Source organism: Liolophura sinensis, chromosome 10 (assembly GCF_032854445.1).
Source record: "Liolophura sinensis isolate JHLJ2023 chromosome 10, CUHK_Ljap_v2, whole genome shotgun sequence".
NCBI classification, from domain to species: Eukaryota; Metazoa; Mollusca; class Polyplacophora; order Chitonida; family Chitonidae; genus Liolophura; species Liolophura sinensis.
Genome location: NC_088304.1, coordinates 1,923,081 through 1,948,707, shown reverse-complemented (window position 1 = coordinate 1,948,707; position 25,627 = coordinate 1,923,081). Strand labels below are relative to the sequence as shown.

At 40.8% G+C, this 25,627-nt stretch overlaps 1 protein-coding gene across 1 annotated transcript in view; it reads left to right on the top strand.

Annotated features, from left to right (window-relative positions):
* Positions 1-25,627, top strand: part of LOC135476368 (putative transporter SVOPL) — a 45,354-nt gene that overhangs the window by 4,637 nt on the left and 15,090 nt on the right. The window contains 3 exon segments of the mRNA XM_064756367.1: positions 1,009-1,210; positions 22,297-22,466; positions 23,657-23,755. Coding sequence (XP_064612437.1) covers positions 1,105-1,210; positions 22,297-22,466; positions 23,657-23,755 — 375 coding nt within the window. The 5' untranslated portion in view covers positions 1,009-1,104.

The following is a 25,627-nucleotide window of genomic DNA, read 5'->3' as shown; positions in this document are numbered from 1 at the left end:
TGAGGTTATCACTCTCTACATTGGAGAGGTATGAGGTTGTCACCCTCTACATTGGAGTGGTATGAGGTTATCACCCTCTACATTGGAGTGATGTAAGTTTATCACCCTCTACATTGGAGTGGTATGAGGTTATCACTCTCTACATTGGAGAGGTATGAGGTTGTCACCCTCTACATTTGAGTGGTATGAGGTTATCACCCTCTACATTGGAGTGATGTAAGTTTATCACTCTCTACATTGGAGTGGTATGACGTTATCACCCTCTACATTGGAGTGATATAAGGTTATCACCCTCTACATTGGAGCGGTATGAGGTTATCACTCTCTACATTGGAGTGGTATGAGGTTGTCACCCTCTACATTGGAGAGGTATGAGGTTGTCACCCTCTACATTGGAGTGGTATGAGGTTATCACTCTCTACATTGGAGTGGTATGAGGTTATCACCCTCTACATTGGAGTGATATAAGGTTATCACCCTCTACATTGGAGCGGTATGAGGTTATCACTCTCTACATTGGAGTGGTATGAGGTTGTCACCCTCTACATTGGAGAGGTATGAGGTTGTCACCCTCTACATTGGAGAGGTATGAGGTTGTCACCCTCTACAGTGGAAGGTATGAAGTTCCGCTTGACGATCGGTAAACCGGAATGTTGGACGTATGTTCCGAGTTTACACGAACAAGCCGGCAGTTTTAACGACTTTCATTGGCTGAGAGGCAACACACCGTAGCATAATTACAGGGTGTTAAAGATGGAAGACGCGATGAACTCAGCGATTTATGCCAGCTTTGTTGTTTTCAGGCTTTAAGTGTATGGCTAGGAAAAATCGCAAAATTATGCAGCAGGCACCACCAGATAGAAAAAAATGTGCTCTTTTCAGCCTATAGTGTCATTTTTTAAGGTTTTCTTCCCCTTTAAGTAATTTTACTTTTTGAGCTCACTTGATACTGTGTTCAGTATTTTTACGTCAGTTATACATCAGTGCCATTATTTTTTCCTTTTGCAGATGGACCAGTCCTTCATTCAAAACCACACCAAACATGAATGCAAAGGTTAAAGGTCAAGGTAGTTATTGATAGATGTGCAACTGCACGCTGGAAGGATGTCGTGGACGGAAAGAGGCGATACCACGCTGATCCAAGAAAAACTTGACAAGTATCGCGTTAGATGGAAAAAAAATAACACTACCAAAGAAGATGAAGACACATGTGAGTAATCAGCTCTGTAATTAATGAAAAGTTTTAATTTCAGCGAGAATTTCTTTTCAGTCAGAATTCTTTTTGTTATGAACACATGTACAATGTATCTCTGAAAATTTCATGATGTTTTTCCAGACAAGTAAATGATGTACATGTACATAGTGTGGTTTATCTTTTAGTCACTGCATTCAGTGTACCATTCATTATCACGCTATATTGTGGACACTGTACACCGTTTCTTGTGGCAGCTGTGAACTCTTCATCTGTGAACTCTTTGTTTGACGCAGCTATGATGTCTTTATTTGTGGGAACTGTGATCTCTTTATTTATGGCAACTGTGAACTCTATCTGAGGCAACTATGAACTCTTTATCTGTGGCAACTGTGAACTCTGTCTGTAGCAACTGTGAACTCTTTATCTGTGGCAGCTGTGAACTCTTTATCTGTGGCAGCTGTGAACTCTTCATTTGTGGCAGTTGTGAACTCTTCATTTACAGCTGTGATCTAAAAGGAACAGTAAGCTATTTATTGCAAACTGTAATCTTATGGCAGTTGGAAACTCTTCTGTAAAGCTACTGTAATCTCTTCTGTACAAACTGTGCTATCTGTTGGCAAGCGTAAACAGCCTTGTGGCAGCATTGATTTGTTTTGGTAGTCATCAGCTAACTGCTGTTTATAATTTATTCACTGTATACACGTGTCAGCTGATCCAGGTACACAGGTAATTATAACAACCTGTGACGTTATGTGTGGTTATGGCTGGTAAACATACCCTGTGTTTGTGAAGCCACATGACCTAATAATAACAGCTTAATAAGCCTGTGCTATTTTATAAGGAACTTGTGAAGGCTTAAGTGAACATGTTGATAGATGTAAACATAATTATCCCTCGCTAATATATTGATGTAATGTGACCTGTGATATTCAGGTCGTATTCTGCGTTATTAATCTTTATATGTGTAGGTATGTGGGACACGTGTGCTGTATCTCAACCACAGGATTAGGCTTAAGACATAGGCAGTATTTAAAAGTTGCTTGTTTAACATAAATTTAAAAAAAACAGTTTGGAATATTGCAGAAGTGAAATTTTTTATTGGAAGTGGTGGGGGAAGGGGTATAATTTTCTTCATCTTTCATAAAACCCTGATCTTCAGCTTCAGAGTTCCTATTCATGTAGGCTTTAAGTAAATAAATATAAAATTTAATTAAATTCATGAAGGCTAACCTACCTTCTTAAATTTATGTAAACATGTGCTTAATTTGAAATTAAAAGTACGAAACAAAAAGTAAACAATTAAAATTTAGGTTTATTTATTTATTCATTTATTTATTTGATTGGTGTTTTACGCCGTACTCAAGAATATTTCACATATACGACGGCGGCCAGCATTATGGCGGGTGGAAACTGGGCAGAGCTCAGGGGAAACCCACGACCATCCGCAGGTTGCTGGAAGACCTTCCCACTTACAGCCAGAGAGGAAGCCAGCATGAGCTGGACTTGAACTCACAGCGACTGCATTGGTTAGAGACTCCTGGGTCATTACGCTGCGCTAGCGCGCTAACCAACTGAGCCACGGAGGCCCCCAAATTTATATTTGTTAGCAACAAATGTACATGTATACAATAATGTAAAAAAAATAACATGAAAAAAAGAAGATCAGTATGAAAACAATAGAGATTTTTTTAATCTTTACAGTGAAACAAATTAATTCAGTTGTTGATTAAAACTCAACTCCGGGGTGTTGGTAAAATGTATTTCATTCATATCTGGGAACAGTTACATGACGATGTAAGCTGTTATCGGGCATCAGTCATGGAACAGTTTCATGACGATGTAAGCTGTTATCGGGCATCAGTCATGGAACAGTTACATGACGATGTAAGCTGTTATCGGGCATCGGTCAGTTAACAGTTACATGACGACGTAAGCTGTTATCGGGCATCAGTCAGGGAACAGTTACATGACGATGTAAGCTGTTATCGGGCATCAGTCAGGGAACAGTTACATGACGATGTAAGCTGTTATCGGGCATCGGTCAGGGAACAGTTACATGACGACGTAAGCTGTTATCGGGCATGAGTCAGGGAACAGTTACATGACGACGTAAGCTGTTATCGGGCATCAGTCAGGGAACAGTTACATGACGACGTAAGCTGTTATCGGGCATCGGTCAGGGAACAGTTACATGACGACGCAAGCTGTTATCGGGCAACGGTCAGGGAACAGTTCCATGGCGATGTAAGCTGTTATCGGGCATCGGTCAGGGAACAGTTACATGACAACGTAAGCTGTTATCGGGCATGAGTCAGGGAACAGTTACATGACGATGTAAGCTGTTATCGGGCATCAGTCAGGGAACAGTTACATGACGACATAAGCTGTTATCGGGCATCGGTCAGGGAACAGTTACATGACCACGTAAGCTGTTATCGGGCATGAGTCAGGGAACAGTTACATGACGATGTAAGCTGTTATCGGGCATCGGTCAGGGAACAGTTACATGACGATGTAAGCTGTTATTGGGCATCGGTCAGGGAACATTTACATGACGATGTAAGCTGTTATCGGGCATCGGTCAGGAACAGTTACATGATGACGTAAGCTGTTATCAAGCATCAGTCAGGGAACAGTTACATGACCACGTAAGCTGTTATCGGGCATCAGTCAGGAAACAGTTACATGACGACGTAAGCTGTTATCGGGCATCGGTCAGGGAACGGTTACATGACCACGTAAGCTGTTATCGGGCATCGGTCAGGGAACAGTTCCATGGCGATGTAAGCTGTTATCGGGCATCGGTCAGGGAACAGTTACATGACAACGTAAGCTGTTATCGGGCATGAGTCAGGGAACAGTTACATGACGATGTAAGCTGTTATCGGGCATCAGTCAGGGAACAGTTACATGACGACATAAGCTGTTATCGGGCATCAGTCAGGGAACAGTTACATGACGATGTAAGCTGTTATCGGGCATCGGTCAGGGAACAGTTACATGACGACGTAAGCTGTTATCGGGCATCAGTCAGGGAACAGTTACATGACGATGTAAGCTGTTATCGGGCATTGGTCAGGGAACAGTTACATGACGACGTAAGCTGTTATCGGGCATCAGTCAGGGAACAGTTACATGACGATGTAAGCGGTTATCGGGCAACGGTCAGGGAACGGTTACATGACGATGTAAGCTGTTATCGGGCATCAGTCAGGGAACAGTTACATGACGATGTAAGCTGTTATCGGGCATCGGTCAGGGAACAGTTACATGACGACGTAAGCTGTTATCGGGCATCAGTCAGGGAACAGTTACATGACGACGTAAGCTGTTATCGGGCATCAGTCAGGGAACAGTTACATGACGACGTAAGCTGTTATCGGGCATCGGTCAGGGAACAGTTACATGACGACGTAAGCTGTTATCGGGCAACGGTCAGGGAACAGTTCCATGGCGATGTAAGCTGTTATCGGGCATCGGTCAGGGAACAGTTACATGACAACGTAAGCTGTTATCGGGCATGAGTCAGGGAACAGTTACATGACGATGTAAGCTGTTATCGGGCATCAGTCGGGGAACAGTTACATGACGACATAAGCTGTTATCGGTCATCGGTCAGGGAACAGTTACATGACGATGTAAGCTGTTATTGGGCATCGGTCAGGGAACATTTACATGACGATGTAAGCTGTTATCGGGCATCGGTCAGGAACAGTTACATGACGACGTAAGCTGTTATCAAGCATCAGTCAGGGAACAGTTACATGACGACGTAAGCTGTTATCGGGCATCAGTCAGGAAACAGTTACATGACGACGTAAGCTGTTATCGGGCATCGGTCAGGGAACGGTTACATGACCACATAAGCTGTTATCGGGCATCGGTCAGGGAACAGTTCCATGGCGATGTAAGCTGTTATCGGGCATCGGTCAGGGAACAGTTACATGACAACGTAAGCTGTTATCGGGCATGAGTCAGGGAACAGTTACATGACGATGTAAGCTGTTATCGGGCATCAGTCAGGGAACAGTTACATGACGACATAAGCTGTTATCGGGCATCGGTCAGGGAACAGTTACATGACGATGTAAGCTGTTATCGGGCATCGGTCAGGGAACAGTTACATGACGACGTAAGCTGTTATCGGGCATCAGTCAGGGAACAGTTACATGACGATGTAAGCGGTTATCGGGCAACGGTCAGGGAACGGTTACATGACGATGTAAGCTGTTATTGGGCATCAGTCAGGGAACAGTTACATGACGATGTAAGCTGTTATCGGGCATCAGTCAGGGAACAGTTACATGACGATGTAAGCTGTTATCGGGCATCAGTCAGGGAACAGTTACATGACGATGTAAGCTGTTATCGGGCATGAGTCAGGGAACAGTTACATGACGACGTAAGCTGTTATCGGGCATGAGTCAGGGAACAGTTACATGACGATGTAAGCTGTTATCGGGCATCAGTCAGGGAACAGTTACATGACGATGTAAGCTGTTATCGGGCATCATTCAGGGAACAGTTACATGACGACGTAAGCTGTTATCGGGCATCAGTCAGGGAACAGTTACATGACGATGTAAGCGGTTATCGGGCAACGGTCAGGGAACGGTTACATGACGATGTAAGCTGTTATTGGGCATCAGTCAGGGAACAGTTACATGACGACGTAAGCTGTTATCGGGCATCAGTCAGGGAACAGTTACATGACGATGTAAGCTGTTATCAAGCATGAGCCAGGGAACAGTTACATGACGATGTAAGCGGTTATCGGGCATCAGTCAGGGAACAGTTACATGACGACGTAAGCTGTTATCGGGCATCAGTCAGGGAACAGTTACATGACGATGTAAGCAGTTATCGGGCATCAGTCAGGGAACGGTTACATGACGACGTAAGCTGTTATCGGGCATCGGTCAGGGAACAGTTACATGACAACGTAAGCTGTTATCGGGCATCAGTCAGGGAACAGTTACATGACGACGTAAGCTGTTAACGGGCAACGATCAGGGAACGGTTACATGACGATGTAAGCTGTTATTGGGCATCGGTCAGGGAACAGTTACATGATGACGTAAGCTGTTATCGGGCATCGGTCAGGGAACAGTTACATGACAACGTAAGCTGTTATCGGGCATCAGTCAGGGAACAGTTACATGACGACGTAAGCTGTTATCGGGCATCGGTCAGGGAACAGTTACATGACGATGTAAGCTGTTATCGGGCATCGGTCAGGGAACAGTTACATGACGACGTAAGCTGTTATCGGGCATCAGTCAGGGAACAGTTACATGACGATGTAAGCTGTTATCGGGCATCGGTCAGGGAACAGTTACATGACGATGTAAGCTGTTATCGGGCATCAGTCAGGGAACAGTTACATGACAGTGTAAGCAGTGATCAGGCATCAGTCAGGGAACGGTTACATGACGATGTAAGCTGTTATCAAGCCTCAGGGAACAGGGAACGGTTACATAACGATGTAAACGGTTATCAGGCATCAGTGTTGTTTTTAATTCATTGTTTGCAAAAAGAGGTAAATAATACATACAGTGTACTCTAAACCTGACACTGGTATTTTAGAGATAATCGGTGCAGTGGATAGTTGAAGGTTGACAGCAAATGAAGACGTCGTATTGTTTGAGGCTTTGGTTATTTACAACCCTGTGTCTCTCAGTGAGGCGTGAGTGTGCAGTGTAATTTGATATGCCAGTGCCAGGATAAAGGACATTGAATTTTATGCAAATTGTGCTACCTGTTCAGGCAGTTTGGCTGTTTGGTATATAATGTAGGTCAAATGTTGACAAGTTCAAAGCTGTAGTTCTATGGACTGTCATTATCACGTGTAATGTCATTTTCCAGCAATACTGGAAAACATTTTCTTTTTTTTAATTCATAGACATTGGAGATTGTGGGGGGTGGCCGGAGAGGCGGGGGGGATGCAGAGCAGAACATCCTCCAGTCTTTGTGAAAACTATAGAACGTAGTGTGTGGCAGATTGCAGCAGAATACCTGTCAGAAAACCAGAAAAATTACATCCAAATATGGCTACACAACTGCTTTGTTTAAGCTACTCAAATGTACTTAAATGTTTTCTCAGATTAGCACAAAGATTCTGCTTTGTTTCAGGAAAAATGGATTCTGTGTAAGAAACTAAATACTGGTAGGTCATTAAGTTCTTGGTAGTTTCACGGGTAGTAATTAGCCATGCTTGTCCTATGAGCGGTGAAGCATGAGCAGAGGAGCAGGTGGATATGTTAGAGTATGTATAGTGTAGTTAGTAGAGTAGTAGAGCTGTGGTGATCATACTACAAGTTGTAGCTTACACCATCTTCAATTTTTCTGCGGTTCATGCATGCATGATTACCCAGAATGCTTTATTATAGACACTTCCTATCAGCTGACCAGCTGCCTTATTGACAAATTTTTATTTCCTGGCAATAGGTACATGTTGAAGTGCTATTTACAGTAGACTGTATACATGACAGAGTGTGTTTAATGGTCAGGTAAAACCACAGGTGTCTCCCATTAGCCCACCGGTGCCCCAGACAGGTATTCCTACCTGTGAACAAAGCAGGTCACCTGAGACTGCAGTTTACCTGGGATAGATGTGGCCTGATTATTGATTGACAGTTGACAGACAGGTAGATGTTAATTTCTCTTCCTATATGGTCAGGGATGCGATATAAAGCTGTTGTCAGGACGTCTGTGTAGTAGTTACTGGTTTACACCTGTGTAATTTCAAAGCATATTACCTGTCTGATTCATATCTGAATACATCCATAAATCTGGCTCCACTTAATTTTGTTCATGAATCTGAATTAAATTTATTGATTTGTCTATGAATGTATGCTGTGTTATTGTCACATTGATATGATGGATCATGCATACAGGTGCATGCGGGATATTTTGTGGAAATGTATTTTTCAGTTTTTCTACACATAAAGGTACATCAGTAAATTAATTTACAGTGGTGAGTCAGGACAGATAGGTGTAGATTTCATTCTTACACTTATGAATTAACCACAACAGGTAGCAAAACTAACTTAATGATATATTTACCCAGTTGAGTTGGTTTTGGCCTGGAATACAATACCAGTTCTCACCTGGCCATTAATGTTTGTTCCGCAGCACCGCCTGGTTCCAAACGTCACCAAGTACATGTAGTGTATCAGAATTGTTTGTCAATCTCAAGGTCTGGAAATCTTAGAAAGGTGTTTCTGTTGTTTATAGGGAAAAGTGAGATGATAACCCACTGGAAAGTAATATGTAATGGTGATTTTTTTTAGTGAAATTTTAAATTTGAATAGTCATAAATGAAAGAAAATCTTTCCTTCAGGCATTTTTTAGAGGCAGATAAATTTCACAAAATATTGTTTTTGGCCCTGAAACCCTGAAACTTCTAATATTCCAGTAAAATATCATCCCTGTGTTCCAAGCAAATCTCAAAATACCTTTCCAATAAAGTCATGTTACTGAGGAGGCGCGAATTTTGCAATTGTCTGAAGGCTATGAAGCAGAAGGAAGAAGACCACAATTTGTTGAACCAAGGGGTCCCATTATACGGGAATTGGGTCCACATAATTCTGGGGCTAAGGGTGGTCCCGCGTTTCAGTACGTGTAAACCACCCTGAGAACGAGGTCTCAGGCTATGTGAAATTATAACAAATTGCTAATTTGTGACATTTTTGGAATTTTTAGACATTTTTGAACATTTAGAATTTAGGATATTATAGATATACTGTGTTTGCCTGTTATGCGAAGCTGTTAAGTGAGTCAGTCGCACTCAAAGTTTTATAATGTGAACACATTTTTAATAATGATGACATGTGACATGTACATAATGAACATAATGATGGGTATGTAATAATATTGATAGGTCTGGAGTTTTAATGACATTCCATAACATAAGTGTAATCTGGATTAATATATAGTATGAATAAAAATATGGGATGTAAAAAACTTTTAATATGTAAAATTTACAAAAGTTTGGAACACCATTAAGGAGATTCAGTGCAAACATTTAAAGTGAAGTGATTTGAGAAAAAAGGAATGGAGATAATTTTATACATATAGACGTATGTAAATTGTACCTTTAATATCAAATAAGTTATTGCTGGCTTGTAATGGAGAACTCTTAAAACTCCTTTCTGTCTGCATGATAAAGGTCCAAGTTGAGTATTATGGTTCCCCGCCCCCTCCCCCCTCCACAGACACACACACTGTCATAAAGGATGAGTTTTCTCAGCATACAGAGATTAACTGCGTAATCCATCCTTATCTTGACATCATGCTGCAACCTTTTGTTTCCTCCATGGTAGGAGATTGTAGCCGTCATGGCAACAGAGGACACTGGTAAACCAAAGGAGGAAACCACGATAGTTAAGGGGATTATCGTGAGGGTAACTGACGCAGCCAGGGTGGTGTTCAGACCCTCAAAAGGTATGTGGAGGTCATCGTCTGAGATTGACATGCACTTTGTGTTAACTGGATTTGTCTGTTGATTTGTGTGTGTGCGTTTGTTTGCACAGAATCAAACCCGCACACAGTAGGTACCTGGGATTTTTTTTCATAAAGTGGTATGACCCAAGTATAATTAAAGCATGGTTCAGTATTACATAAAATGAACAGTATGGGTGTTTACCACTCTCTTCCAAGGGGTGTTTTCAAAAAAAAAAATTTGCATCTACTTTCTGACTTCACATTTGCACCTTGCACCGTATTTAGCATGAACATTTCTCTAGTCTTTAGTCTCATGATCCAGTGTGATATTGACACCAAATGTTATATGATTACGAGTCCAAAGCTGTACAAAGCTCTCAGTATAAAACTTACAGCACATGGATATCTGAGGTAACTGCTGGGATTGACCAGAGCACATGATGATGTATCTGCACTGCACACCTTACCCCTTCTACTCTGTCCTTGTGTTCATATCCTGTCCTAAAACCTTATCAAGTCATTTCATCATTTGTGCTCAGCCAGAGTTTTGCTCAGTGTGGCAGATTTGAAAGCAACTAACAGATTCAGATGAAAACATGTAGGTCTGATTTTCCTATGCTCACCGTTAGGTGGAGAGTATTGTGGTATGATGTTTGTGTCCATCTGTTCTTCCGTTTGTCTTCTCTGTCTGTTCGTCTGTTCATAGTTGTGGCCAAGCAGTATCTCCATTTGTTTTCTATGTACACTTAGTTGTGGCTGGACATATAGAGCTGCAAATGTGAAAATGTGCTGCGCCTCATATTTATCCAGTTACATACATGTGTAGTTGCCATGGTTACCATGGTAAGCCCACATATATATTCAGTATATAGACAGGCATGACTGTGTCCATGGGTCTGTTTAACCATACACACGTATCATTACATGCACGTAACTTCCATGGTAACCAGTACTGTAGGTATCACATCACCATGTTAATTACATGCATGTAACTTCCATGGTAACCGGTACTGTAGGTATCACATCACCATTTTTATTTACGTGCACATATCTTCCATGTTAACCAGTACTGTAGGTATCACATCACGATGTTAGTTACATGCATGATGCATGTAACTTCCATGGTAACCAGTGCTGTAGGTATCACATCGCCATTTTTAGTTGCATGCATGTAACTTCCATGGTAACCAGTGCTGTAGGTATCAAATCACCATTGTTAGTTACGTGCATGTAACTTCCATGGTAACCAGTACTGTACGTATTACATCACCATATTAGTTACATGCACGTAGTGTTGCGTGCACGATCAAGACCAAATAAGATCTCAGGTCTCCAGGCTACTATTCAAATTATTGGGGGATGCATAGATGCATGACATTTGTCCATTTTTTACAGTTGCCATGGTAGCCAGATTGCCCATTTCCCTATGCCTACAATACATTATGAATAGGTATGACATCATAAGTGGACTAAGTATAATGCCGCTTCAGTTTTTGGTGGATACATAAATATACAATTTATGTGTCGTGCCTAATTTTTGTCTATTTACGTGGTTGCCATTGTAACTAGGTTCCCTGTATCTGCTCCGTATGTACTATACAAATAGGAATATATGTATGTATGTATATATATGTATGTATGTATATATATGTATGTATGTATGTATGTATATGTATATATATATTGAGAACCTAAACTCTTTGTTCACGAAGGAATCACTAGAGTCAATACAACAGAATATTTTACTTATACGCGGCCAGCATTATGGTGGGAGGAAACTGGGTAGAAACCCCCAATCATCTCCAGGTTGCTGGAAACCCTTCCCGTGTACGACTGGACAGGAAGCTAGCATAAGCTAGGCTTGAACTCTCAGCAAGCGCATTGTTGGGAGGCTCTTGGGTCAGTGGCATGCTGGCATGCTAAGCCACTCAGCCACAGAGGCCCATTGAGCACAGATTAAAGAGCATTTATTTTTGTGCATCAATTTTGTTGCTTAATCTTTATGGTGGCCTACTGTTTTTATTTTTTGGGTCATGGCTGTGGCTTTAGATGAGGAAGTTTATCATGTACCTGCCTTCTTTGTGTTGTTTTCCACTAGGCTTGGCTTGATTTCCCATGTACTTTGCTTGGTTTCCCTCAGTCTTTGTTTAGGAAGTTTATCATGTGCCTGTGCTGGTTTCTCCCAGGCTATTCTTGGCTACCCCCATGCTTCATGTGGTTTCCCCTGTGCTTTGGTTTCCTCCTCCCATAACCTGATGGCCATAAATAAGGTATTCATGGGTATGTGTTTTAAATAAGCACATATTCCTGATGATGGCGGCATAGTAAGCCAAAATATAGGATATTGTCCCTACTAGGTTTATTGTCATCCTTGATTCTCGATTATCACGGGATGTTGACATCCACTTGTCAGAGCTGCATGCGATGCCCATGAGGGGTATGAGGTTTATACCCAGCAGAGCTGAACTGCTGTGCACACTGACCTCAAACATTTTTGTGACGTGGCATTCGATGGCGTGTCATTGTGACGTTGCATTCCATGGCATGTCATTGTAACGTTGCATTCCATGGCGTGTCATTGTGACGTTGCATTCCATGGCATGTCATTGTGACGTGGCATTCCATGGCATGTCATTGTGACATTGCATTCCATGGCATGTCATTGTGACGTTGCATTCCATGACGTGTCATTGTGACGTTGCATTCCATGGCATGTCATTGTGACGTTGCATTCCATGGCATGTCATTGTGACATCTGACTGCAGTCGGCTGCCAACACAGAGAGCATGATTGTTCTTAACTCGTATGCGATACTGGCTTTCTCTTTGATAAATATTGTATAAACAAAACCGTTATCCACGTATTGAGAAGGGTCTATTGGGATTTAAACCCTGGGTGTGAAATTTTAACCCTTCACCTGCATCACAGGGTTTATATCCCCATATATACCATTCTCAACACACAGGTAACTTACATGTGTATCATATTGACTTCAATATCCGGAATTTCGTTCCTAATATCCTAAACTAATTTGCAGCCATAGTTCTTCATGTAACTAAACACCAACCAACTAAAATAAAAAAGGAAAGTAAACTGTGAAGATAACTTGAGCAAGAGAAAGTACATTTTGTTCGGGATTTTTATCACAGGGTTTTGTCGCTTTTCAAAACAAAAAAATGTTTCGCTAATGCTAACTTTGCATGCCCTGCTGTATATTTCATGGTTTTGCCATCAGAATTGGAACAGTGCATATCATAGGAACTTGCATGTTATTGTCTGATGTGTATGTCTGAAAGCCAGATTACGTGAACTTTGCTGCAGTTTTGTTGCAAATGAATGGGTGGCACTACCGTGGATAGTATTCAATCTGGCCATAACAAAAGTTCACGTAATGCCTCTGCTATATACAAAACACTCATTGTGGCATTTATTGCTTAATACTCTTTTACATGTCGTTGCTATATAAAAGACTTCTATTTTTTTCTGAGTTACTATGGCAACATACTATGACCTGGCTCAACAATCTTTTGACAACTGGATGTTATTTGTGCTTAATGCTAGCATAAATGTCCATCTCAGAAATGTTAGTACCTGTAGTCAGTTTTGTGTTTATTCTTTGATCTGAAGCAGACCTGCATGAGTTATCCCCCCTTTGTAACATCATGATAGGCCTATACTGTGCATCCCACTCACCTGTATCTTTGTTTGGGCTATCAAATACTAAGGAATTGTAATATTATATTTTATAATATTGGCTCGAGTATTAAATACTGTAGTGTGAATATCCAAAATGACCTTTTATGTTACATGTTGGGAAATCAGACCCCAGTTGGGACATTTGTGGCTGGGAATTGGGAAATCAGACCCCAGTTCGTACATTTGTGAGTGGGAATAGGGAAAAAGGACTGCAGTTGGGACATTTGTCGCTGGGAATTGGGAAATCACACCCCAATTCGGACATTTGTGAGTGGGAATTGGGAAAACGGACTGCATTTGGGACATTTGTCGCTGGGAATTGGGAAATCAGACCCCACTTCGGACATTTGTGAGTGGGAATTGGGAAAACGGACTGCAGTTGGGACATTTGTGGCAGGGAATTAAGAAATCAGACCCCAGTTTGGACATTTGTGACCGGGAATGGGAAATCAGACCCCAGTTGGGACATTTGTGGCTGGGAATTGAGAAATCAGACCCCAGTTCGGACATTTGTGAGTGGGAATTGGGAAAAACGGACTGCAGTTGGGACATTTGTCGCTGGGAATTGGAAAATCAGACCCCAGTTCGGACATTTGTGACTGGGAATGGGAAATCGGACCCCAGTTCAGACTTTTGTGGCTGGGAATTGGGAAATCAGACCCCAGTTCGGACATTTGTGAGTGGGAATTCGGAAATCAGACCCCCCAGTTCGGACATTTGTGGCTGGGAATTCGTAAATCAGACCCCAGGCTAACAAGCTGTTTTATACCTACGTCAACACCGATTTTCCATTTTATCTTGAAAAAAAAAATGTACATGTTAAAGTAAAAGTTTCTAAAGGAATTCACAATTTTAGTGCAGTGAACTATTTTAAACTCAAGACTAAGCTTTGAGATCCCTGGGCCAGATATCTGCCCCTACAATATAGGTAGACTAACCCCTGATAGGATTTGTTCTTGCCCACCTACACTGTGTGAATAAAAGTGAATAAAACTTGCCATGTAGAGGCACAGAAGTCATCCAGATCTGCATGCATCTGTTGCTTGTGACGGTCTCAAATACAGAATAGGTATTGTTACAATGAACAGTTATCATTCATTTGCACTCACTTGATTTTTCCGACTTTATCCAATGTTGTCAAGTTTTCCATGGCGAAGCTGGAATGTTGCTGATTGGCCGACATCCTCAAGTGGATATAAGAACACCTCCTAAACTGTAACTGCCTTTGTATGTCCATTTGAAATACGTACAACTTTGCCTTGCCTCGAGCTGTAGTGCCTGAAATTCACCTGGATCTACATGTATGTTCAGCAGATAGATTACATCTCACAGGGCACAGTCAATACTTGAAACGCACATCAGCCCAGTATTGGGTAAAAGGGATCATGCCACTCAGGGAACAGATTACGAATATTGATTTCAAGTTAAAACTTTATATATACATATATATACCTATACCTATATAGAGATGTGCATTAGGGCCAAGCTGCCACATGTTGCACTTTAATAGCTTTGTGACTCAAACCATATGGGGGAGATAAGAGTTGTTATCTTCTGTGCAGAGGAACATTCCCTACAGTGATAAAGTTAGTTTTGATAAAAGAGATGTACATCAGACAGATGTTTTAATGTTCGACATGGACACACTCAACGTGGACGTGAATCATGGCTGATGTTGCTTTTGAACCTTTAGAACGCAAATTTTCCATCTTGAGAGCAATTCATTGTGCTGGCTTTCTCTTTGGAAGCTTGCCATGTGTTTGATTTTGGCAGTTTTATTGTCTGCAGTGTGAACTGTTTCATTTTTGCAGTTCTTAACTGAGGAACTACTGTGAATGTGTTGTAAGTGAACTATGCAGCTCTGTACTTCTCAACTTCTCAATCGTGGGATCAACAGGGTTCCTGCTTCAAAACCTGTGGGTGAATGGCCTGTTTTATTGATCAAGCAATTTCAGAATCTGTGTTGATCATGCTATTTGAGTTAACGGTCTTCAAAATTTTTGGTGAGCAATTTCAATCTCTGATGAGCATCCTGTGTGAGTATACAAAACCTGTGGTGGGCAGCCTGTTTGAATCCACCAATTTCAATCTCTGATGAGCATCCTGTGTGAGTATACAAAACCTGTGATGGGCAGCCTGTTTGAATCCACCAATTTCAATCTCTGATGAGCATCCTGTGTGAGTATACAAAACCTGTGGTGGGCAGCCTGTTTGAATCTGCCAATTTCAATCTCTGATGAGCATCCTCTGTGAGTATACCAAACCTGTGATGGGCAGCCAGTTTGAATCCACCAAACACCTTCTTGGTATAATTTGCATTCAGACTTGACCTTTTATGCACCCAGACTTAGGATAGAGAATCTCTGTCAACTGTTCACGAAGTCACATTGAAACTGGTCAGTGGTTGAATGAGTTTGTCGATGTGAGTCTCCCAGATACATGTAACGTCTACAGAGGGCAAACAGTGACCTTGTGTTAAATGCCCCACCAGCACAACTGCCCTAATAAAAAGAAAAGCTGCGGGAATGATCTGTTTATGACATTTACGGAGTGTCACACTTCTTTCTGGGAGCTTATGTTGTGTTTGACAACTCTGGAGTGTACAAGAACTTGCAGATGTGCTCTTTTGTACATGTATATCATGTGATTTGTGCCTAAGGAATTGGTAAAATAAATATTGACTTTATTCAAAATGTTGTAAAAAAAACTGCAGGAAAAATTCACTTTCAAATTGGTTAGTGTGGTCTTCCGGACACATGTTGGTTATCCAGTAGAGACTTCTTACATGTGTTATATTCATATACTATACACAACAAGTTTTCCAAAGAAGAGTTCCAAACTCAGTCCTGGTACTGACTTGGAAATTGATTTATCTCTCGAAGCTTTATTGGTGGTTTTATTTATTTTTCTTCTTTTTTTCTCTTGAGATGTTAACAGAAAGAAAAATAAAATAAAGTAATAATAATATTTATTTACGGCATCATTAAAGTGTGGCCTATATATTACAATTTTACCATCTGGGTACTAATACATGTATCATACAAATGGAGATTTCTGTAGTAGTTTAGTATAAGTGGAACTAAATTATATACATGGATTATTTTTGTTTTTTTATGGTTTTTTGTTGTTTTTTTTTTCATTTGAATCTGATAGATGAGATTAATTGTAAATGGATTACAATTGTTAGATGTAAATGGAATTATTTTGCTCTAGGGATTTAGAAGGAGATAAATATGCCAAGCCAATTTGATTACATGCGTGCCTGCCTTCATGTTCACAGTTGTAATGTCTTAGACAAACCATGCCAAACAGATGTAGCCAAGCATTAAGTCTACCAGCTGATTTTTATCTTTTTTTTTTCATGTGTTCCACTACACGTTTCATCGAAAATGATATTTATCTGAAACAGTTAGCTCGACGAAAAACGGTTTAAAAGAGAAAATGTTGAAGATAATTGATGATATAAATAGAACATAGATTTGGACTACATGCTGGTACTTTAAATACCTCATTAATTCAGGGTATATAGTAGCTGCCGGGCTAATTACTCAAGCAGACATGAATTTGCATGGAAGAGTACAATTGCTGGAGATATGCTTGCACAGGGGGTTGTTTCGATGGCTAAACCAGAGAGCATCCCACATGTATGTGTGATAAAATTGTGACGTGTTACATTTGCTGAAAAAGCAGAAGAGATTATACAGAAGCATTTCTTCCTGCTGGAAAAACACATTGTTTTGGAAAAGATTTCAGATTTAATAACATTTTTTCAAACAGTTAGCTAAGCCAGGAAATATATGTGCTATCGGTATAACATGTGTTTTTCTGGACTGTGTACATTCTGCTTGCGTGTATATTGATGCCTACTTAAAAAACTTCAACAAAGAAAAAGCCCTGAAAAAGACACAGTATATTTTGTTCTGTGATACATTGTGAATTTACATATCTGTGGTGAAGAACATTGTGTGAGGTGTATGTTCAGTATGGAGAAGGAGAAATCTGAAAGTTCAAACAAGGAAGCAAAAGCGGCTGAAAGTTTGATGTCACACCTGGTGAATTTGGTGAAAAGGAAAGCAGGTAAGCTGTATTGATGTTTCGTTATTGTGGTGAGCGTAAATCCATATCAGTAACGGGGGAACAGCTGGAAAATCGTCCCTTGGTGTGTTTGTGTGTAGATAAACTTAAATGCCTACAACTGGCTTGTATAATACTTTATTATTGTTCATCTTTCTACCCTTATGTCATATCATGTACACATTTTCTCGGATATAGCAGTCTGGTCTATTTGTCCATCTGGTTGTCAGTGGTCGATAACTTTTCTCAACATGTCGCAACAAAAACCATGGCTACTATTCCACTGAATTTATACACCCAATGATTCCTCATCATCATACGACTGAAAAATTGTTAAGTACGACGTTAAGCCCAAGCATTCTTTCATTCATTATAAGGCACTGCGCTGGGTTCCACCATAAAACCACAAACTAATTTAAGTCAACTGAAACCGGGGCAATAAACATGTGTCTTTACAATTGTGACAAGATCTAATCCTGTCAACCCAAACTGGATTTGATCCCATGATCGGTCAAGAAGCAGTAGCCATAGCTGTTATGGTACTGGGTGAATTTTATCCAACAGCTTGGGCAAAGATGACATCACAGATGATCGTGGGTTCAGTTATTGCAATTTGTACATGATTATTTTCAGAAGGCACGTTTGTCCTCATGATCTCTTCTGTAACATTGGTACGTGATCTACCATGTAAGTGTATTCAGAAAATGAACCGTTTGCTAGAGTACAAGTTGTCTAGAAACTATGATTTATGGCAATATACTGCAAGTTAGAAAATAATTTTGATGTATGCAGAAAATAATTCACTATAAATCTATGGATAAACAAGGGCAAATTCGCAGCAGCTGTGAGTTACACAGTCAGCAAAGTTCCGACTTGTGCACCTGATTATCACACTGTATTAGTTTAGCTACCCTATCAGCAAAGTTCCGACTTGTGCACCTGATTATCACACTGTATTAGTTTAGCTACCCTATCAGCAAAGTTCTGATTTGTGCACCCGATTATCACACTGTATCAGTTTAGCTACCCTATCAGTTAAGTTCTGACTTTTGCACCCGATTATCACACTGTATCAGTTTAGCTACCCTATCAGTTAAGTTCTGACTTGTGCACCCGATTATCACATTGGATCAGTTTAGCTACCCTATCAGCAAAGTTCTGACTTGTGCACCCGATTATCACACTGTATCAGTTTAGCTACCCTATCAGCAAAGTTCTGACTTGTGCACCCGATTATCACATTGGATCAGTTTAGCTACCCTATCAGCAAAGTTCTGACTTGTGCACCCGGTTATCACACTGTATCAGTTTAGCTACCCTATCAGCAAAGTTCTGACTTGTGCACCCGGTTATCACACTGTATCAGTTTAGCTACCCTATCAGCAAAGTTCTGACTTGTGCTCCCGATTATCACACTGTATCAGTTTAGCTACCCTATCAGCAAAGTTCTGACTTGTGTACCCGATTATCACACTGTATCAGCTTAGCTACCCTATCAGCAAAGTTCTGACTTGTGCACCCGATTATCACACTGTATCAGTTTAGCTACCCTATCAGTTAAGTTCTGACTTGTGCATCCGATTATCACACTGTATCAGTTTAGCTACCCTATCAGTTAAGTTCTGACTTGTGCACCCGATTATCACACTGTATCAGTTTAGCTACCCTATCAGCAAAGTTCTGACTTGTGCACCCGATTATCACACTGTATCAGTTTAGCTACCCTATCAGCAAAGTTCTGACTTGTGCTCCAGATTATCACACTGTATCAGTTTAGCTACCCTATCAGCAAAGTTCTGACTTGTGCACCCGATTATCACACTGTATCAGTTTAGCTACCCTATCAGCAAAGTTCTGACTTGTGCACCCGATTATCACATTGGATCAGTTTAGCTACCCTATCAGCAAAGTTCTGACTTGTGCACCCGGTTATCACACTGTATCAGTTTAGCTACCCTATCAGCAAAGTTCTGACTTGTGCACCCGGTTATCACACTGTATCAGTTTAGCTACCCTATCAGCAAAGTTCTGACTTGTGCTCCCGATTATCACACTGTATCAGTTTAGCTACCCTATCAGCAAAGTTCTGACTTGTGTACCCGATTATCACACTGTATCAGCTTAGCTACCCTATCAGCAAAGTTCTGACTTGTGCACCCGATTATCACACTGTATCAGTTTAGCTACCCTATCAGTTAAGTTCTGACTTGTGCATCCGATTATCACACTGTATCAGTTTAGCTACCCTATCAGTTAAGTTCTGACTTGTGCACCCGATTATCACACTGTATCAGTTTAGCTACCCTATCAGCAAAGTTCTGACTTGTGCACCCGATTATCACACTGTATCAGTTTAGCTACCCTATCAGCAAAGTTCTGACTTGTGCTCCAGATTATCACACTGTATCAGTTTAGCTACCCTATCAGCAAAGTTCTGACTTGTGCACCCGATTATCATACTGTATCAGTTTAGCTACCCTATCAGCAAAGTTCTGACTTGTGCTCCAGATTATCACACTGTATCAGTTTAGCTACCCTATCAGCAAAGTTCTGACTTGTGCACCAGATTATCACACTGTATCAGTTTAGCTACCCTATCAGTTAAGTTCTGACTTGTGCACCCGGTTATCACACTGTATCAGTTTAGCTACCCTATCAGTTAAGTTCTGACTTGTGCACCCGGTTATCACACTGTATCAGTTTAGCTACCCTATCAGTTAAGTTTTGACTTGTGCACCCGATTACCACACTGTATCAGTTTAGCTACCCTATCAGTTAAGCTCTGACTTGTGCACCCGATTATCACATTGGATCAGTTTAGCTACCCTATCAGTTAAGTTCTGACTTGTGCACCCGATTATCACACTGTATCAGTTTAGCTACCATATCAGCAAAGATCGCTGCATATGAGATACACAATACTTAATTCCTGTAAAGATGTGGTCAGTACACATGCTGAGACATTTGTGCACAGTTCTGCAACATATTTTGGATAACTCTTCATGATTTTGAGACATGAAACACACCAAAAGAAATGAAATTTTAGAATGGTAACCAAAATCTTCATGTTTGAATTACTTTTCATGAAGCATTTAATTAAGAAATGCTTTCATTCATTTACATTTGTACAAGGTAGTGTGGAGTATGTAGCACCTGTGCCGTGCAGCGAGGTAGAAGTTCAGCTATTATGCTGGGTTGGTCATGGGTAGTATCTCTATCATTTGGTATGCTTGTGTGTATGTAAGTGCAAGTGTTAGCGACATGAAAAGGCTGCCACTTTGTAATGTGATGGCTTTTAAGTTTGGATCAATATTAGTATGTCAGATACTCTCAGAGTGATCCATTTTATTACTCCAACTTTAGTGGATATTACTGCTTGCTGTACCATATTTTCCTGGATGTCCATTCTGCAGTTTCGCATCTGTTACTGTTCCATGATAATTAAACACAGGTGAATTGCCACTCCTATTTCCACATCGCTTATTTTAATTTTGCCATTTACATACTACATGATATCTTTATGAGGGTTTCCTACAGCATAATGGATCTTCTCTTTTACCACATGCTGCCATGTTTGTTAATATCACATTTGCTACTTCTATATCCATGTTGCCATGCTTGTTAATACCGCATTGCCACCTCTATTTTCATTTTGCCACATATGTAAATACCACATTGCCGCCTCTACATCCATGCCGTAATCTGTAACCACATTGCCACCTCTGTATCCTTGTTTCCATGTATGTTAATACCACATTGCCATCTCTATATTCATGTTGCCATGAATGTTAATACCATATTGCCCCCTCTGTTTCTATGTTGCCATGTATGTTAATACCACATTGCTTCTTCTATATCCATGTTGCCATGCATGTTAATACCAAATTGCCATGTATGTGAATACTACTTTGCCCCCTCTATTTCCATGTTGCCATACATGTTAATACCACATTGCCATGTGTGTGAATATTACCTTGCCCCCTCTATTTCCATGTTGCCATACATGTTAATACCACATTGCCCCCCCCCTATTTCCATGTTCCCAGATGTGTTAATACCACATTGCCCCCTCTATGTCCGTGTGGCCATGTGTTTTAATACCACACTACCCCCTCTATTTCCAGGTTTCTATATATGTTAATACCACATTGCTCCTTACACATCCATGTTGCCATGTATGTTAATATCATATTGCCCCCTCTATATCCATGTTGCCACGTGTGTTAATACCACATTCGCCCTCCTATTCCAATGTTGCCGTGAATGTTAATACCACATTGCCCCCTCTATTTCACAGTTGCCATGAATGTCAATACCACATTGCCCCCTCTATTTCCATGTTGCCATGTATGTTAATACCACATTGCTCCTTCTATATCCATGATGCAATGTATGTTAATACCATGTTGCCATGTGTATGAAAACCACATTGCTATCTCTAAATCCATGTTACCATGTGTGTGAATACCACTTGGCCATGTGTATGAATACCACATTGCCATCTCTGTGTTCATGTTGCAGTGTATGTCAATAATGGACATACACCCATTCTTAATGTACGTTTCAGCCACCTTCGGGCCATGCACGTGATGCCAGATATGCCAGGTCTGTATTCGGGACAATAAGCCATCAACGACTCCTGCTTGTAGCTGTTCACACAGTCTAACATGTGTTGAAAACCACTTGTCTTCCAACAACAGTGATATGGTGTGCTTATCTGTACATCACCTGTGAGAAAGTTCATCAGTAAATTGCCAAATGTCGATGGTTTATGTGAGACACTCTGGTTTCCTCCACCTGTAAAGCTGACCATCATTGTATAAGTGAAATATTCATTAGTATGGCGCTAAGCTACAGTCAGATAAGTAAATAATCCCATTCTGTAGGGGATGACTTGGAACCACTTCAGGATGGGGGTGTGGCCATGGAAGATGTCACTCAGGAGAATGGGGTGGAAGACACTCAAGGGCCCACGTTCACCGTGGAAGAGGCTGTCGAGAAGATCGGATTCGGCCGTTTCCAGATGCTTCTCTATTGTAATCTGGGGCTCCTCACGGTGAGTTGTGTTGGAGATTGTGAAACTTCACCACTTTTTGTGGTGGTATGGTTCAACTGACTACTGAGCTAAGACACTTAAATGTGGAAAATGGCGTAAGAGTTGGAGCAAGAAGAATGAATATGATGCAAATACCAGAAGAAAGAGCTTGAAAAGTTACATGTATTTGCAAATATGGTCTTTAATATTTTCCCTGATTAGTTTCTTTTTGTATGGTGGCTGTTTGAGAGCACCTCGTGAGACTAGCTGTAATTTTATAATAAATTTCAAAATGAGAATGTAATACATGTCTAAAAAGTTTATTTGAATGTAAATTTGTTGTGTATATCCAAATGCAAATTATGATAGTATTTATGAATATATTAAACATATAAATATGATGAAAGTCCAGTTGAGCACAACTGTTAACTGAAAAGACCAAATCCTGGGACAAATGTATTTATTAGACTTCCATCACATGTTCATGTAGAACACTATGTAAAGACACTATATTTCAGTAGGTGGTCCCAAAAATGTCTTTTTCGCTGTCGACAAAAATCAAAGAAAATGTGAAGACCATGTTAACAATGAAAACTTTTCACACTTTTTCATCTAAACTTTTCCCATAATTTTCATGTCTTCTCCACCTTTAAATAGGATGTTACCCAGTGGTCCTACTGCCATTTTCAAAGTTTCATGTTGTTACATCTCTGTTATATTGTGTTGCAAGAGACAGACAGTGTTTGTGATGTTCTGTGTTCACTTGTCTGCTTAGGAAACACCATTTTTGTTTGTGGGTTAAGTTGTTAAGTTTGTCCGATCATGATATATTTATGATCTTTTTTTTTATTTTATAAGGCTTTCCGATCATGTAAACATGTCTCACAGGAAATTGCTGGGATAGTCCACGTTTTCCATAAATTATATTATGTTGAAATTTTATTTTTATATCCTTCTCTGACATTGAGAAAAAGATTTATTCTGTAAAACAACAATTTATTCTGCCTGTATAACGACAATTTAAATTGGTGTGGCCTTAGTAGCTCTGGAACCACAGGGTTTGATTTTCACCAAATATGTCTGGGAATAAGATGGAGTGGAGTAGTCTTCCAGGGTGTTTATGTCTGCTGGTATGTCAGTGTTTGGAGATCGTAACAGGCAATAGCCCTGTTAGTTTGACATCTCCAGAACTGCTGTGTTTGTACTTGCAGGTTACTGATGCTTTTGAGATGATGTTGTTGGCAGTTCTCTCCCCTGCTGTGAGGTGTGAGTGGCATTTACAGGAGTATCAGGTTGCCATAGTGACAACGGTAAATACACATGTTGAAGTACCTATCAGCTCTCCATATGTATTCAGAGGTTCCTACTTTCGCTCCCTGAACCTTTGCAGAAAAAAAGTCACTGGATTGTTTGATGTGGTTACAAACCAGGGCATCCTCTGACTAACCAAACAATTGTCACACAGTGCATTGGAGTATTGAACTGTTCTGAAAAGTCTGTTTTTTCTGGCTTATTGTAGTGTATATATTTTTTAAAATACAACAGCTTTTTTTTTTGTTTTTAGCTTATTGGTATAAAAACAGCCTCACTGCTTCAATTCACTATTGTCATGCTCTCTTCCTCTCCGGCCGTACATGGGAAGGTCTGCCAGCGACCTGCAGATGGTTGTGGGTTTCCCTGGGCTGTGCCCAGTTTCCACCCACCATAATGCTGGCCGCTGTCGTATGAGTGAAATATTCTTGAGTACGGCGTAAAACACCAATCAAATAAATAAATAAATCAATTCACTATGGAGGATAAATATCAATGAAAATAAATAGATGGAGAAACAATTCCGAGATTTGCAAAAGAATTTAATGCTAACTGTAATGATAAAATCATAGGAATTTTTACTGGCTTAAATCATTATATTGCATCAGCAACGAGACACGACGGTGATCATTTGGTGACTGAAGTATGCTTTTGGCGAGTCACATTCACATAGACATGACAGTCTGGTGCCAGCTCTGAACCAAGCAACTCCAGGATTTTCGACTTTCAGATATCAAAGTCTGCTGCTATTTTCCACAGAGAGAATAATTCATTGAGATTATGAGTTCTGTGTAAAGAGAAAGTAGGGCATCCCCGAACCAAATCCAAATCTTGTGTGAAGGATTACCTTCAATAAATGAAAGACTGCAACAGGAAGAGGGTGTCATCTTCAGCTGACAACACCAGTAATCATTTTGTTTAACACCACTTTCCATTATGGCCCGCCATCCTGTCACCAATGCAGTCGTTAACTATGCACAGCTACTTTCTCAGCCTAGTTGTTGCAGCGTCTATCTCAAAATAGAGGGACCAGGGATCAAACCCGGATCAGGTCATACCAGACTTTAAAAAGAATACTTTTTGCTGCCTCGCTTGGTGCTCAGTACTGAGAGGGTAGAGTAAGGACAGAGGACTGGTTGGCCCGGTGTCAGTATAATAAGACTGGGTGGGGCGTCATGTCTAATGCCTTTAGCAACCCTTGGGAATATAAGGCAGCATGGTTTCATCCTACCACAAGAAAACACAGTATTTACACACACAGCAGACTGGAAAATTGGGAGTGTCGACTATATGTAGGTGGCACTTGTTCACATTGTAGTATGTTGTTTGAATCCCATTGCTGTAGCACAGCGTGCAGCTGTTGTGGGAAGGAATTCACGGTAATGAATGCCATTGCTCTAACACAGCCTGTAGCTGGCATGGGTAGGAATGCCCGTAGTGAATGCCATTGCTCTAACACAGTGTGTAGCTGGCATGGATAGGAATTCACGGTAATGAATGCCATTGCTCTAACACAGCCTGTAGCTGGCATGGGTAGGAATTCACAGTAGTGAATGCCATTGCTCTAACACAGTGTGTAGCTGGCATGGGTAGGAATTCACAGTAGTGAATGCCATTGCTCTAACACAGCCTGTAGCTGGCATGGGTAGGAATTCACGGTAATGAATGCCATTGCTCTAACACAGCCTGTAGTTGGCATGGGTAGGAATTCACAGTAATGAATGCCATTGCTCTAACACAGCCTGTAGCTGGCATGGGTAGGAATTCACGGTAATGAATGCCATTGCTCTAACACAGCCTGTAGCTGGCATGGGTAGGAATTCACAGTAGTGAATGCCATTGCTCTAACACAGCCTGTAGCTGGCATGGGT